The sequence below is a fragment of the Scylla paramamosain genome, chromosome 9 (assembly GCF_035594125.1).
Source record: "Scylla paramamosain isolate STU-SP2022 chromosome 9, ASM3559412v1, whole genome shotgun sequence".
NCBI lineage: Eukaryota > Metazoa > Arthropoda > Malacostraca > Decapoda > Portunidae > Scylla > Scylla paramamosain.
The window spans coordinates 12,051,877-12,065,000 of NC_087159.1; the positions used below are offsets into that span (position 1 = coordinate 12,051,877).

A 13,124-nucleotide genomic window follows, 5' to 3' on the forward strand; every position below is an offset into this window, starting at 1 on the left:
TTGGAGAACAGACCTGGTATGGTTCCATGAATGAAACAGTCCAACCCAGGGACATTTGTGGTCCCCTCCCCAGTTGGGGGGCTCCGAGGCTGGTGTAGAAGTCGCTATGATAATTTTGAATTCTGAATGAAGGGTTTATGTGTAATTAGGTGCTTGTAGTTTTGTGTGAAGGAAGAGAGTTGTCTTAGTTGCAAGATATGCATTTCTCTTGCAGTGTTATCACATTGGTCAAGTGAGGATACTGCCACACTGGGCAGCTAGTTAGCTCTCTCTCTCTCTCTCTCTCTCTCTCTCTCTCTCTCTCTCTCTCTCTCTCTCTCTCTCTCTCTCTCTCTCTCTCTCTCCTGGCATGAGATATGATCACTTTTACATTGCAAGACAGGCATCATGTGTGTGTGTGTGTGTGTGTGTGTGTGTGTGTGTGTGTGTGTGTGTGTGTGTGTGTGTGTGTGTGTGTGTGTGTGTGTGTGTGTGTGTGTGTGTGTGTGTGTGTGTGTGTGTGTGTGTGTGTGTGTGTGTGTGTGTGTCCTCTCTCTCTTCAGGCAAGAGATATGATCACTTTTATGTCACAAGATGGGCATCACGTTTGTGTATTTACCTAGTTATACTTTATGGGAAAAGAGCTGTTTGTGCTGTTCCATCTCCATATCTTTTAATATCCAACTTAGCCTTGAATCCATGTATACTTTATGCATTTATCATCTCCTCATCCATAATGTTCCATACATCATTACTTCTATATGGGAAACTATATTTTTTGATGTCTCTTCTATGAGCACACTTCTTCAGCCTCTTTCCATGTCCTCTAGTATCATGTGTATCCCAAACCATCAAGTCACTCTGATCCACCTTCTCAACTCCCTCATATGCTTTATATATTGCAATCAGGTCTCCCCTTTTTCTCCTTTTATCCATCGTTGGTAGATGTAATCTTTCCAGTCTCTCTTCATATGTCAAGTCCCTGATATTTGGTACCATCTTCATTGCTGCTCTCTGAACTCTCTCTAACTTCCTAATATCCTTTTTCTTGTGGGGTAACCACACCACCACTGCATATTCCATTCTAGGTCTAATCAGTGATATAATCATCTTCCTGATCATTTCTTCATCCATATACACAAAAGCCAGCCTTATTCTTCTCAACAGTTATAGGTTTCTCCTGTAATTTTGCTAATGTGTTTCTCTGGGATCAAATTCCCAGTCACTGTAACATTTAGATCCTTTTCCTCTTCTGCTTCACTAAACCTTTCACCATTCAACACATAATTCCCTTTTACTTTCCTCGCACTCTTTCCAAATTCTATTATATTACATTTCTTTAAATTAAATTCCATTTCCCATCTATGACCCCACTCAGATACCTTGTTTAAATCTTCTTGTAACACTTCACAATCTTCCACATTCTCAACTTTTTTCAGCAACTTAGCATCATCCACAAAAAGGCTCTTGTAGCTATTCACACTCTCTGTCACATCATTTATATAAACCACAAACATGATTAGTAAAAGTATTGAACTTTGGGGTAACCTGCTTGTGACTTTTTTTCCACGATGATTCCTGATCCTTTACCACAGTTCTCATCTCTCTCTATTAGACATGGAATTTCCCATCCATCTCATGCTTTAACTTCTACCATAATTTCCTGTGTGGCATTTTATCAAAGGCTTTCTTCATGTCTGAATAAACACAATCTACCCAACCATCTCTTTCTTGCATTATATCCAGCACTCTAGAATAAAAACTCATTAAACTTATAACACATGTTCTTCCTTTCCTAAATCCAAATTGTTGCTTCATTTTCTTCTAGGTAGTGCATCCATTTATCCTTCACTAATCTTTCACACAACTTACACACTGCACTTGTTAGAGACACAGGTCTATAGTTCAAAGGCTCCTCTTTGTTACGACCTTTATAAATTGGCACTATATTGGCTCTCTTCCATTCAACTGGGACTCTACTTTCATTTAGGGACCTACCTCTCAGTAATACTGTGGACCACACATGTCGACTGCTGATTGCATTCTTTCAATATCTATGCTGACACTCCATCAGGTCCCAGTGCCTTTGTAACGTCTAATCCCTCCAAATGTTTCTGGACGTCTTCTTCAGTTACTTGCATTTCCCATAGACCAATTTCCTAACTCATCTCATTCTGCCCCACAAATATTCTCTCTTTTGTGAACACTACTTGAAAACTCTTGTTCATTATCTCTGCCATTTCAGCCTGATTCTCAAACATTTGACAGTTCACCTTCAACCTATTTATTCCTTCTCTATTTTTCATTTTACTATTCACATATCTGAAGTTTTGGTTCCTCCTTACATTTGTCCATAACATCTTTCTCATAACTTTTCCTTTATTCTCTAATAACCCCTACATACTCATTTCTTGTAGTTGTGTAGTTTTGCCACAGCTCCTGTGTACTTTTCTTCCTCCATCTAATTCATGGCTTCTCCCCCTCCTCCCTCACTATTTCACATCTTTTATTATACCACTCATTGTTATATTTTCTCTTTGTATTTACTTCTGGTACACATCTTTTCACTCCCTCCTCATATACTCATATATTGATGAAAGCTTCCCACTTCTTTTGCACATTACTTGCTTGGGTAAATTCACTCCAATCCACCTCACCAAGGTATCCCCTCACTTGTTCAAAATTTGTCTTACCATAGTTAAATCTTTCATTTCTGTAATCTTCACATCTACTTTCCTCTCTTTTTTTTCTTTAATGCAAAACCTTATCATCACATGGTCGCTTTTCCTATTGGACAATCATAATTCATGTCTTTTATAATATCTGCTTCTTTTGATAGTACCAAATTGAGTTTTGATGGCTCCTCTCCTCCTCTGTATCTAGTGTTTTGCTGAACCCACTGTGTCATTATGTTATTCATTGCCAATTTCAAAACTTCATCTTCCCATGAATCTTCTCTTGTGTTTCACTCCTCCCAATGTATCTCTTTACAATTAAAATATCCCATTATAATAATTTTATTGTTTTCTTTATTTTCTTTACAAGCCATTTTTCTGTCTCATTCAGCAACTGTTCATGCTCTTCCCTATTCCAGGTCTTCGTTTTTTGTGGGACATACACCACTGTAACATATCATCTTCCTCCTCTTTTATTTGTTAGTTTCAAATTTAAGCCTTCCATCAAGCCTTCTGCTTGTTCCACACTCTCCACCCTGATATTTTTTTTTTTACAAGCATCATCACTCCTCCTCCACCTTTTCCATGTCTGTTTCTTATCAAATTCAGTTTGTAGATTCAGCATCAGATTTGGGACTGCTGGCTGATAACACCTTGAAATTTCACTAACACATTCACAGAATTGTCAATAAGGCTTCTGGTATTGCCTCTAATCTTCTGAAGAGCACAGTCAACTCCTCATTTATGCTTTCTATCTCACACATATTCATCCAATAAATGAGTTCTGTTCAGTGGTTTGGCATACAGGTTAGGAAGAAGATTTCTCGCTGCTGGAGGGGGGCTCAATGTCATTGGTCTAAGCAAATTTCTTGATTTTGTAACGTGGATTATAGTGCTCGCCTTTCTACTCTGGGTCTGTATTCAGTGCAGGATAGAATACTCAGAGCTGATCTGACCAAAGTGTGGAAAATATTCAAGGAATTATCACCTATCTCTGTGAGATATCTTTATACCAATGACAGATGTCAGGACACAGGGCCACTCTCTCAAAATATTTCATCCTCATATACATATTGACTTGTGCAAAAGATTTTTCTCAAACTCATTAGCTATTGGGATTCCTTGTCTTTTGAGGCTGTACTGCATTAAGTGTTTGTTTGTTCTGCCCAGAATGGCAGTATCCTTGCTCACCCAATGTGGTAACACTGCAACAGAAATGCATAACTGGCAACTCACACCTGCAGGATGTGGGCCCAGCCAGCCAGGGAGCCCACTTTTACATGAGTGCCAAGATTGGTTACAAAATGTTTGATTAGGTATGGTAGATTACATTTACTATTACATCCACATCCAAAAACAGTTACTTTGAAATAACATGTTTCCACACAAAGCTAGATTAGGTTACATTGGGTTAAGTTTCAATTAATTCATTTTATTCACTTCACAGCTGGTCTGCTGTGGGTGATGCTCCCCCGTTTAAGTCACCATAGACTTTTATATAAAACTCAATCAGACCTAATCAGGGGGCTTTGCTTCCCCCGGACACCCCCCTTAAGGAAACTAATCTAACCTAGCATTACCTAGCCTAACATAACTGGGGGGAGGGTGAATCTGTACAAGCACACCCATCTAACATTTTCAGACAAAACTACATTTTTCTCATAGATTTTGATGTACTCTGAATGAATCTAGTAAATGTTTCTGCCACAAATCAACTTTTTTATATCCATCCACACATGTAAATCAATGATTTGCAGCAAAAACATGCAGAGATTCATCCAAAATACATCAAAATCTACCAAAAAAAATGTAGTTTCATCCTCATGAATGACACTGAAAAAAAAAAAAAAAACAGAGCTTAACTAAACCTATCTTATTGGTTCTTTGGTACCTTGTTACACTGCAGACACTTCACAGAAGTTGGCAGGGCACCATGAGCATGTAGAAACTGAAGTGCAGCTTTGTTATTGCTGTGAAATTTTCTCATTGCCTCAAAGTAATCACACTCCAGCCAATGAATTTAACCATTGTCCATGACTGATTCAAATTCAAGCTCTTCCCTCCCGCCTTGCAGAATACAGCCCGCATATTGGCTGATTTATAAGAATATTTTTTTGACTGGCCTTGGCATTGTTTCATGCATGCACTAATGAAATTCCCTCCTCTATCACCCTTTCCTCCCCTAACCTGTCTAATGCCTTCCCTTTCTCCTGACACTGCCTGCAGACCAGCATGGTGCAACGTAACCTGGGTACGTAGAAGAAATGATAGATTAATATCTCAAGAACAAACAATTTGCGGCGGTGAAGACATACATCACTGCATTATAAATGTGACCCTCATACTTCACCGAGAACAATGCTTTTTTTTTTTCCCATGAGACGGGTGCACTTATATAATAATACCACTAGGGGACCCCCTCCCTTAAGGACAAGGGCACTTCTCCCCCACCTTTTATTTATGTTTTAGGTGTATCTAAAGGTGGATGTGAAAGAATGGAAGAGAACAGACCAGTAATAAGGGTGGGAAAGGACTCTAGAAAATTACTACATAATCTACACACTGAAGAGATGAGCACTGAAATTAACCAAACCATTCTGGACCCAATCTAACTCGATCTAACTAAGCCCTAGGATGGAAACACTGATATTATTCAAGGTTATTTCAACAAACCTCCACGAAATCGCCACAACACTCACATGAACCTGCGTGGCTGACTGCCATGCGCATATACCCAAGTGAGGTGTTCCCACGGGTGCCTGGAGAGCTGTTCCTTGGGGAAACCGTCAAGAGCGACCACTACCACCTGCCGCCCCACACCTATGCTTCTCACAACACCCAGCAGCTGCACCACCAGGGAGGCCAGGACCAGTGTGTGCATCTTAAAGCTATGGAAGGAGGCGAGGACGAGTCAGTAATCCAGAAAGAGGTGACAGACACACACGCCCGACACCCGAATGCTGGTGACAGCTCATGTACACCTGGGACACCTGCTGCTGAAGTAAACACTTAAGAGATACGACCAATACTTTTTTTCGTTTCTCTTTTTCTTTCCCGAGTTTATTTCTAATAACAACAAGACCTTTCAAACTCTTTAAGTCCTAAATATTTTGTGTGGTTTAACCGCTCCAACTACATTACTGGAGAAAAACTGGCTTCAGTATTAAAAAAAAGCTGGGTACAGTACTTAGTTTTTATTTATTACTGAAGCCAATTTTTCTCCAGTAATATAGCTTATGCAGTTAAACCACACGATATATATATATATATATATATATATATATATATATATATATATATATATATATATATATATATATATATATATATATATATATATATATATATATATATATATATATATATATATATATATATATTGCAGCTTGTCTAATACTGTACCGTGCAGTATTAGACAAGCTGCAGTATGCGAAAAAAAGGAAAGTTACTAGAGAAAACTAGGTACATTATTAGATAAAAATTTAATTGCAGTTTTACAGAAAAACTAGGTACAGTATTAAGAAAATACCTTCAGAATTGGTTATTTTAAAGCAAACATAATAGGATACGAGCCATTTTCAATATTTAAGTAAAGCACGACTTGCGTATGTGTAAATACGAAGACATTGATTCCAGATATTATGATTTTATACTTTTAATTATGTTGAAGATATAAGGCAACTGAGTGAGTGAATGGACCGTCTTGGTAATCATGGGGTGGTTAGGGAAGGCAGTCGTGACCACTAGGAAATGTTCTTATCGTAACCCAAGAAACAAAAAGAAAGGAAACACGTAAGAAGAAAGGAATGAAACAAGAATGAAGAGATGAAGAAATGAAGAAGGAAGTAAGAAATAAAAAGAATAAATGAGGGAAGAAGATGATAAACACGAAAGCAGGTACCAATTAAGAAGCTATCACCACCCTGATAGATAACAGAGGAGACGTTGTCGTGCCAAATTTCTCCCGGGTGACGCCACTGCGCATGCGTACCATATCGAGGCGACAACATCAAAACATCACCCAGGTATATTATATATATTTTACGTATTATCAACTATTTGAGATTTTATTGACAAATTACTTTTTTTTTTTTTTTTATGTAGGAAGGACACTGGCCAAGGGCAACAAAAATCTAATAAAAAAATGCCCACTGAAATGCCAGTCCCATAAAAGGGCCAAAGCAGTGGTCAAAAATTGGTGGATAAGTGTCTTGAAACCTCCCTCTTGAAGGAATTCAAGTCATAAGAAGGTGGAAATACAGAAGCAGGCAGGGAGTTCCAGAGTTTACCAGAGAAAGGGATGAATGATTGAGAATACTGGTTAACTCTTGCATTAGAGAGGTGGACAGAATAGGGGTGAGAGAAAGAAGAAAGTCTTGTGCAGCGAGGCCGCGGAAGGAGGGGAGGCCGCGGAAGGAGGGAAAGAAGAAGAAGCAAAGTTATAGGAGATATTTTTGGCTAGATGCCAGAAATCACGAGGGGAGTTAGATCTTGAAAGGTTTTGACATTTTCTGTTAATGACGGAGTTTTTGGCTAGTTGGAGAACAGACTTGGCATGGTTCCGGGCAGAAATATAAAGTGCATGAGATTCTAGTGATGGAAGGCTTAAGTACCTTTTGTGGGCCACCTCTCTATCATGTATAGCACGAGAACAAGCTGTGTTAAACCAAGGTTTAGAAGGTTTAGGACGAGAAAAAGAGTGAGGAATGTATGCCTCCATGCCAGACACTATCACCTCTGTTATGCGCTCAGCACACAAAGACGGGTCTCTGACACGGAAGCAGTAGTCATTCCAAGGAAAATCAGCAAAATACCTCCTCAGGTCCCCCCAACTAGCAGAGGTAAAACGCCAGAGGCACCTTCGCTTAGGGGGGATCCTGAGGAGGGATTGGAGTGATAGGACAAGATAAAGATATGAGATTGTGATCGGAGGAGCCCAACGGAGAAGAAAGGGTGACAGCATAAGCAGAAGGATTAGAGGTCAGGAAAAGGTCAAGAATGTTGGGCGTATCTCCAAGACGGTCAGGAATACGAGTAGGGTGTTGCACCAATTGCTCTAGGTCATGGAGGATAGCAAAGTTGTAGGCTAGTTCACCAGGATGGTCAGTGAAGGGAGAGGAAAGCCAAAGCTGGTGGTGAACATTGAAGTCTCCAAGAATTGCTTTATTGTAAGTGGATATGCGAGGATAGGAATGGGGCAAGTAGACAAGAGTAGTGAATGATCACAGAGCACCAAAATCTCCCTTTGCATATGTCAAGTCCTACCACCATGTTTTATAATTATGTATTTTACGTATTGTCAACATAGGTATGGAATTTTATTGACAAATTACGAATGTTCCATTGTCAGCAGAATATTTTAAACATAAAACATGGTGGTAGGATTTGACATATGCAAGGGGAGAAGATTTTGGTGGTCTGTTATCATTCACTACTCTTGTTTATCTGTTGCATTCCTATCTTAAAATATTCCACAGGTAAGGAAGCATTAGTATATTGTCAATAAAACTCCATAACGATGTTGGTAATGCGTAAAATATATAACATGGTGGTAGGACTTAATACTTGCACAGAGAGAAAGTTTTGGTACTCTGTTATCACTCACTGCTTTTGTTTACTTGCTCCATTCCTAACATATACATATACAATGAAACAATAGTGATTTGTCAATAAAACCTGAAAATTAGTTTATAATACGTAAAAATATATAAAATACCTGAGTGATGTTTTGATCCTGTCGCCTCAATATGGTGCGCATGTGCAGTGGCGTCACCCAGGAGAAATTTGGATCCGGGATAGATTTGCCAAACAACGTGACCAGCTAAGAGAACAACACGATGGGATGAGTCAACACAAAACTAACAAAGCTGGAGATTAGCAGCAGATGACAAGAACGGATGCCCAGGTGGCTGTCACTATTGTCTGACCATTTTGAATTGAAAGTTTAAGTGTTGCCCTTTCTGGGGGTTCCCGGCTTGCGGCACTGCCAAACCTTGTACTGGGCCAATTGTCAGATTGGAGCCTGTGTTACTGATAACCTCGCTCCCCACACACATCACCTCTCTCTCTCTCTCTCTCTCTCTCTCTCTCTCTCTCTCTCTCTCTCTCTCTCTCTCTCTCTCTGCATATACAATCTATAATATATCATGCAAATTTATTTCTATCAGAGATTTATACTTGTCTATGAATCATTAGAATTTGATAAAAAAAAAAATTTGCCTGTCAGTCGGTCAACCTGTCTCCCCCCCCCCCCTCTCTCTCTCTCCATTTTTAATTTCGTTTAAATATGATAGGTTTCCTTTTAGATATGATACTTCTCTTAAACTATGACGTTACATTTTTATGACTTTTCCACACCACCATCCAGGTAAAAGGGCTTTCGCTGTTCGGGTAACAGCTATTGAGGGATCAAGTAATGACCCCCTATTAGCCTTTTCTTCCAAAAAAAATTATTATTTACTGAGTAAATAAGCTCTTTTTCTCGGCACTGGAGGTGACGAGAGCTAGCGAGAGAGGTAGCTTCCATCCTGACTGATAGCGCGAGAGGAAGTGACCATGGATTAACACGGTCACTCTGAACGTGTAACCTCAATCAGTCACCCATGGAAACGTGACATCACCTGGGGGAAACGTTGCCAAGTATTGTGGTGTTTGCTAAAAAAAAAAAAAAAAAAAAAAAATACAAGGATCATTACAAATATATTACACAAACTTTTTTTTTTTTTTTTTTTTTTTTTTTAGATCATCACAGTGTATATATATGCTACAACACCATTTCATTTTGAAGTAGGAAGTACCTGACATGAAGTATGTCCTGGTAGGAGTGCGGTAGCGCCAGGGAATCACCGGAAAGAATAATGCCTAAATGCTCAATTCAAACCATAAATTAATATATGACCATAAATTAATATATGAGGGAAGCAAAGATCACCAGCAGGAGAAGGCAGTAGACACCTGCCGAAACGATAATTACTCCCAGTGAGGTCTAAAGCATTGGATCAGGGAGTGCTGTAAACCTGTCATTAAACCTGGCTGTGACCTCCGTGAACGTTTCCTTTTGTGTCTCATAACACAAGGGGGCAGTCACAGCCTGCCCTCTAAAGACAACTCTCTTACTTCACACAAAACTACATGCACCTAATTACACACACACACACCCTTAACTCAAAATTCAAAATTATCATGGCAACTCCTACGCCAGCCTCGGTCCCCATCTGGGGAGACGACCACAAATGTCCCCAGGTCGGACTGCTCTTCTTGTATCGACCCTAAGTTTCTTGACACCTCCCTGAATTTTTTCTTCATTAACTTCTGCAACATTCGCGATCTTAGATCTAATTTTCAATCTGTAGAACACCGCCTCTCTTCTACTAAATCTCATCTCCTTTCCCTCACTGAAACACAAGTGTCTGATGCAACTGACAGTATACCCTTTTTTGTTCCCTCCTACCTTTTCGGTCCTCATTTTTAATCCAAAGCTGGATGTCGCATCTTTGTGCACAATGACTTATCCTGCTCTCGTGCCCACTCTATTGAATCTTCTGAATTTTCCACCATCTGGCTGACTACAGCGTCACTCTCAAACTAAATTTATCTGTGCTGTATATCTCTCATCTAACTCCTCTGACTATAAAAAATTCTTTGACTACTTAACTTCCAAAGTGGAGCACATTCTCTCTTCCCTTTTGCAAATTTCTCCGTTCTTGAAGACTTCAGCGTTCACCGCCAGCTTTGGCTTTCCTCTGACCATCCTTTCACTGACCATCCTGCTGAACTAGCCTTTAACTTTGCTAATCTCTACGACCTAGAGAAACTGGTGCAACATCCTACTCGTATTCCTGACCATCTTGGAGATACACCCAACATTCTTGACTTTTCCTAATTTCTAATCCTTCTACTTATGCTGTTACCCTGTCTTCTCCATTGGGTTTCTCCGAACACAATCTCATATCTGTATCTTGTCCTACTGCTCCAGTCCCTCCTCAGGATCCCCCAAAGCGGAGGTGTCTCTGGTGTTTTGCCTCTGCTAGTTGGTATTATGCTCATTTTCCTTGGAATGACTACTGCTTCCGTGTCAGAGATCTATTTCTGCGTGCCGAGCGCATAACAGGGGTGATAGTGCCTGGCATGGAGGCGTACATTCCTCACTTTCTCTCGACCTAAACTTTCCAAACCTTGGTTTAACCCAGCCTGTTCTCATGCTACACTTGATAGAGAGGTGGCCCACAAAAGATACTTGAGCCTTCCATCACCTGAATCTCATGCGCTTTATATTTCTGCCCACAATCATGCTAAGTCTGTTCTCCAATTAACCAAAAACTCCTTCATTAATAAAAAGTGTAAAAAATTTTCAAGATCTAACTCCCCTCGTGACTTCTGGCAACTAACCAAAAAAACATCTCCAATCACTTTGCTTCTTCATCTTTTTGTCCTTTATTTCAATATGATGGCACCACTGCAATCTCATCTATTTCTAAAGTTGACCTATTCACTCAAACCTTTGCTATAAATGCTACTTTGGATCAATCAGGGCGTGTACCTCCCTCTTCTCCACCCTCTGACTACTTCATGCTACCTATTAAAATCCTTTGCAATGATGTTTTCCATGCCCTCGCTGGCCTAAACCCTCAGAAGGCTTATGGACCTGATGGGGTTCCTCCTATTGTACTCCGAAACTGTGCCTCTGTGCATGCACCTTGCCTAGTCAAACTCTTTCAGGTCTGTCTGTCAACATCTACCTTTCCTTTTTGCTGGAAGTTTGCCTACATTCAGCCTGTTTCTAAAAAGGATGATCGTTCTAATCCCTCAAACAACCATCCTATTGCTTTAATTTCCTGCCTTTATAAAGTTTTCAAATCTATCCTCAACAGGAAGATTCTTAGATATCTATCAGTTCACAACCTTCTATCTAATCGCCAGTATGGGTTCCGCCAAGACCGCTCTACTGGTGATCTGGCTTTCCTTACTGAGTCTTGGTCATCCCCTTTTAGAGATTTTGTTGAAACTTTTGCAGTTGCCTTAGACATATCAAAAGCTTTTGATAGAGTCTGGCACAAAGCTTTTATTTCCAAACTACCCTCCTACGTCTTCTGTCCTTCTCTCTGTAACTTCATCTCAAGTTTCTTTTCTGACCGTTCTATTGCTGCTGTGGTAGACGGCCACTGTTCTCCTAAATCTATTAGTTAACAGTGGTGTTCTCCAGTTTGTCCTTTCACCCACTCTCTTCCTATTATTCATCAATGATCTTCTAAACAAAACTCTTATGCTAATGATACCACCCTATATTTTTCCACATCTTTTCGTTGATATCCAACCCTTCAGGAAGTAAGCAGTTCATGCAGGGAAGCCGCAGAACGCCTGACTTCCGATCTCTTTAAAATTTATGATTGGGGCAGAGCAAACTTAGTATTGTTTCATGCCTCATCTATCAATTCCATCTATCAACTCGACACAACCTTCCAGACAACTGTCCCTTCTTCTTCAATGACACTCAACTGTCCCCCTCTTCTACACTGAACATCCTTGGTATGTCCTTTATTTATAATCTAAACTGGAAACTTCAAATCTCATCTCCAACTAAAACAATTTCTTATGAAGTTAGGCGTTCTGTGTTGTCTCTGCCAATTTTCACCTCCGCCTCCAGCTGCTAACTCTGTACACGGGCCTTATCCATCCATGTATGGAGTATGCTTCACATATCTTTTTTTTTTTTTTTTTATGTTGGAGGAACACTGACTAAGGGCAACAAAACTCCAATAAAAAAAAAAAAAAAGCCCACTGAGATGCCAATCCCAGAAAAGGGTCCAAAGTGGCAGTCAAAAATTGAACGATATGTCTTGAAACCTCCCTCTTGAAGGAATTCAAGTCATAGGAAAGTGGAAATACAGAAGCTGGCAGGGAGTTCCAGAGTTTACCAGAGAAAGGCATGAATGATTGAGAATACTGGTTAACTCTTGCATTAGAGAGGTGGACAGAATAGGGATGAGAGAAAGAAGAAAGTCTTGTGCAGCGAGGTCGCGGGAGGAGGGAAAGCATGCAGTTAGCAAGATCAGAAGAGCAGTTAGTATGAAAATAGCGTTAGAAGACAGCTAGAGATGCAACACTGAGGCGATGAGAGAGAGGCTGAAGACAGTCAATTAGAGGAGAGAAGTAGATGAAAGAAAAAACCTTTGGTTCCACCATGTCTAGAAGAGCGGTACGAGTGGAACCCCCCCCCCAGACATGTGAAGCATACTCCATACATGGACGGATAAGGCCCTTGTACAGAGTTAGCAGCTGGGGGAAGGGTGAGAAAAACTGGCAGAGACGTCTCAGAACACCTAACTTCATAGAAGCTGTTTTAGCTAGAGATGAGATGTGAAGTTTCCAATTTAGACCATAAGAAAAGGACAGACCGAGGATGTTCAGTGTAGAAGAGGGTGACAGTTGAGTGTCATTGAAGAAGAGGGGGATAGTTGTCTGGAAGTTTGT

At 40.1% G+C, this 13,124-nt stretch overlaps 1 protein-coding gene across 6 annotated transcripts in view; it reads right to left on the reverse strand.

Annotated features, from left to right (window-relative positions):
* LOC135103613 (bis(5'-adenosyl)-triphosphatase enpp4-like) overlaps positions 1-6,633 on the reverse strand; it is a 30,966-nt gene extending 24,333 nt beyond the window's left edge. For 4 of the 6 annotated variants that reach the window (XM_064010090.1, XM_064010094.1, XM_064010095.1 and 1 more), the window contains exon 1: positions 5,354-5,721. In XM_064010090.1, the coding sequence (XP_063866160.1) occupies positions 5,354-5,535 (182 nt within the window). In that variant the 5' untranslated portion in view covers positions 5,536-5,721. Of the gene's footprint in view, positions 1-5,353; positions 5,722-6,555 lie in introns of those variants that run through there. The other 2 variants (XM_064010091.1, XM_064010096.1) reach the window with 2 other exon arrangements.
* Between the last annotated feature and the right edge of the window lie 6,491 nt (positions 6,634-13,124).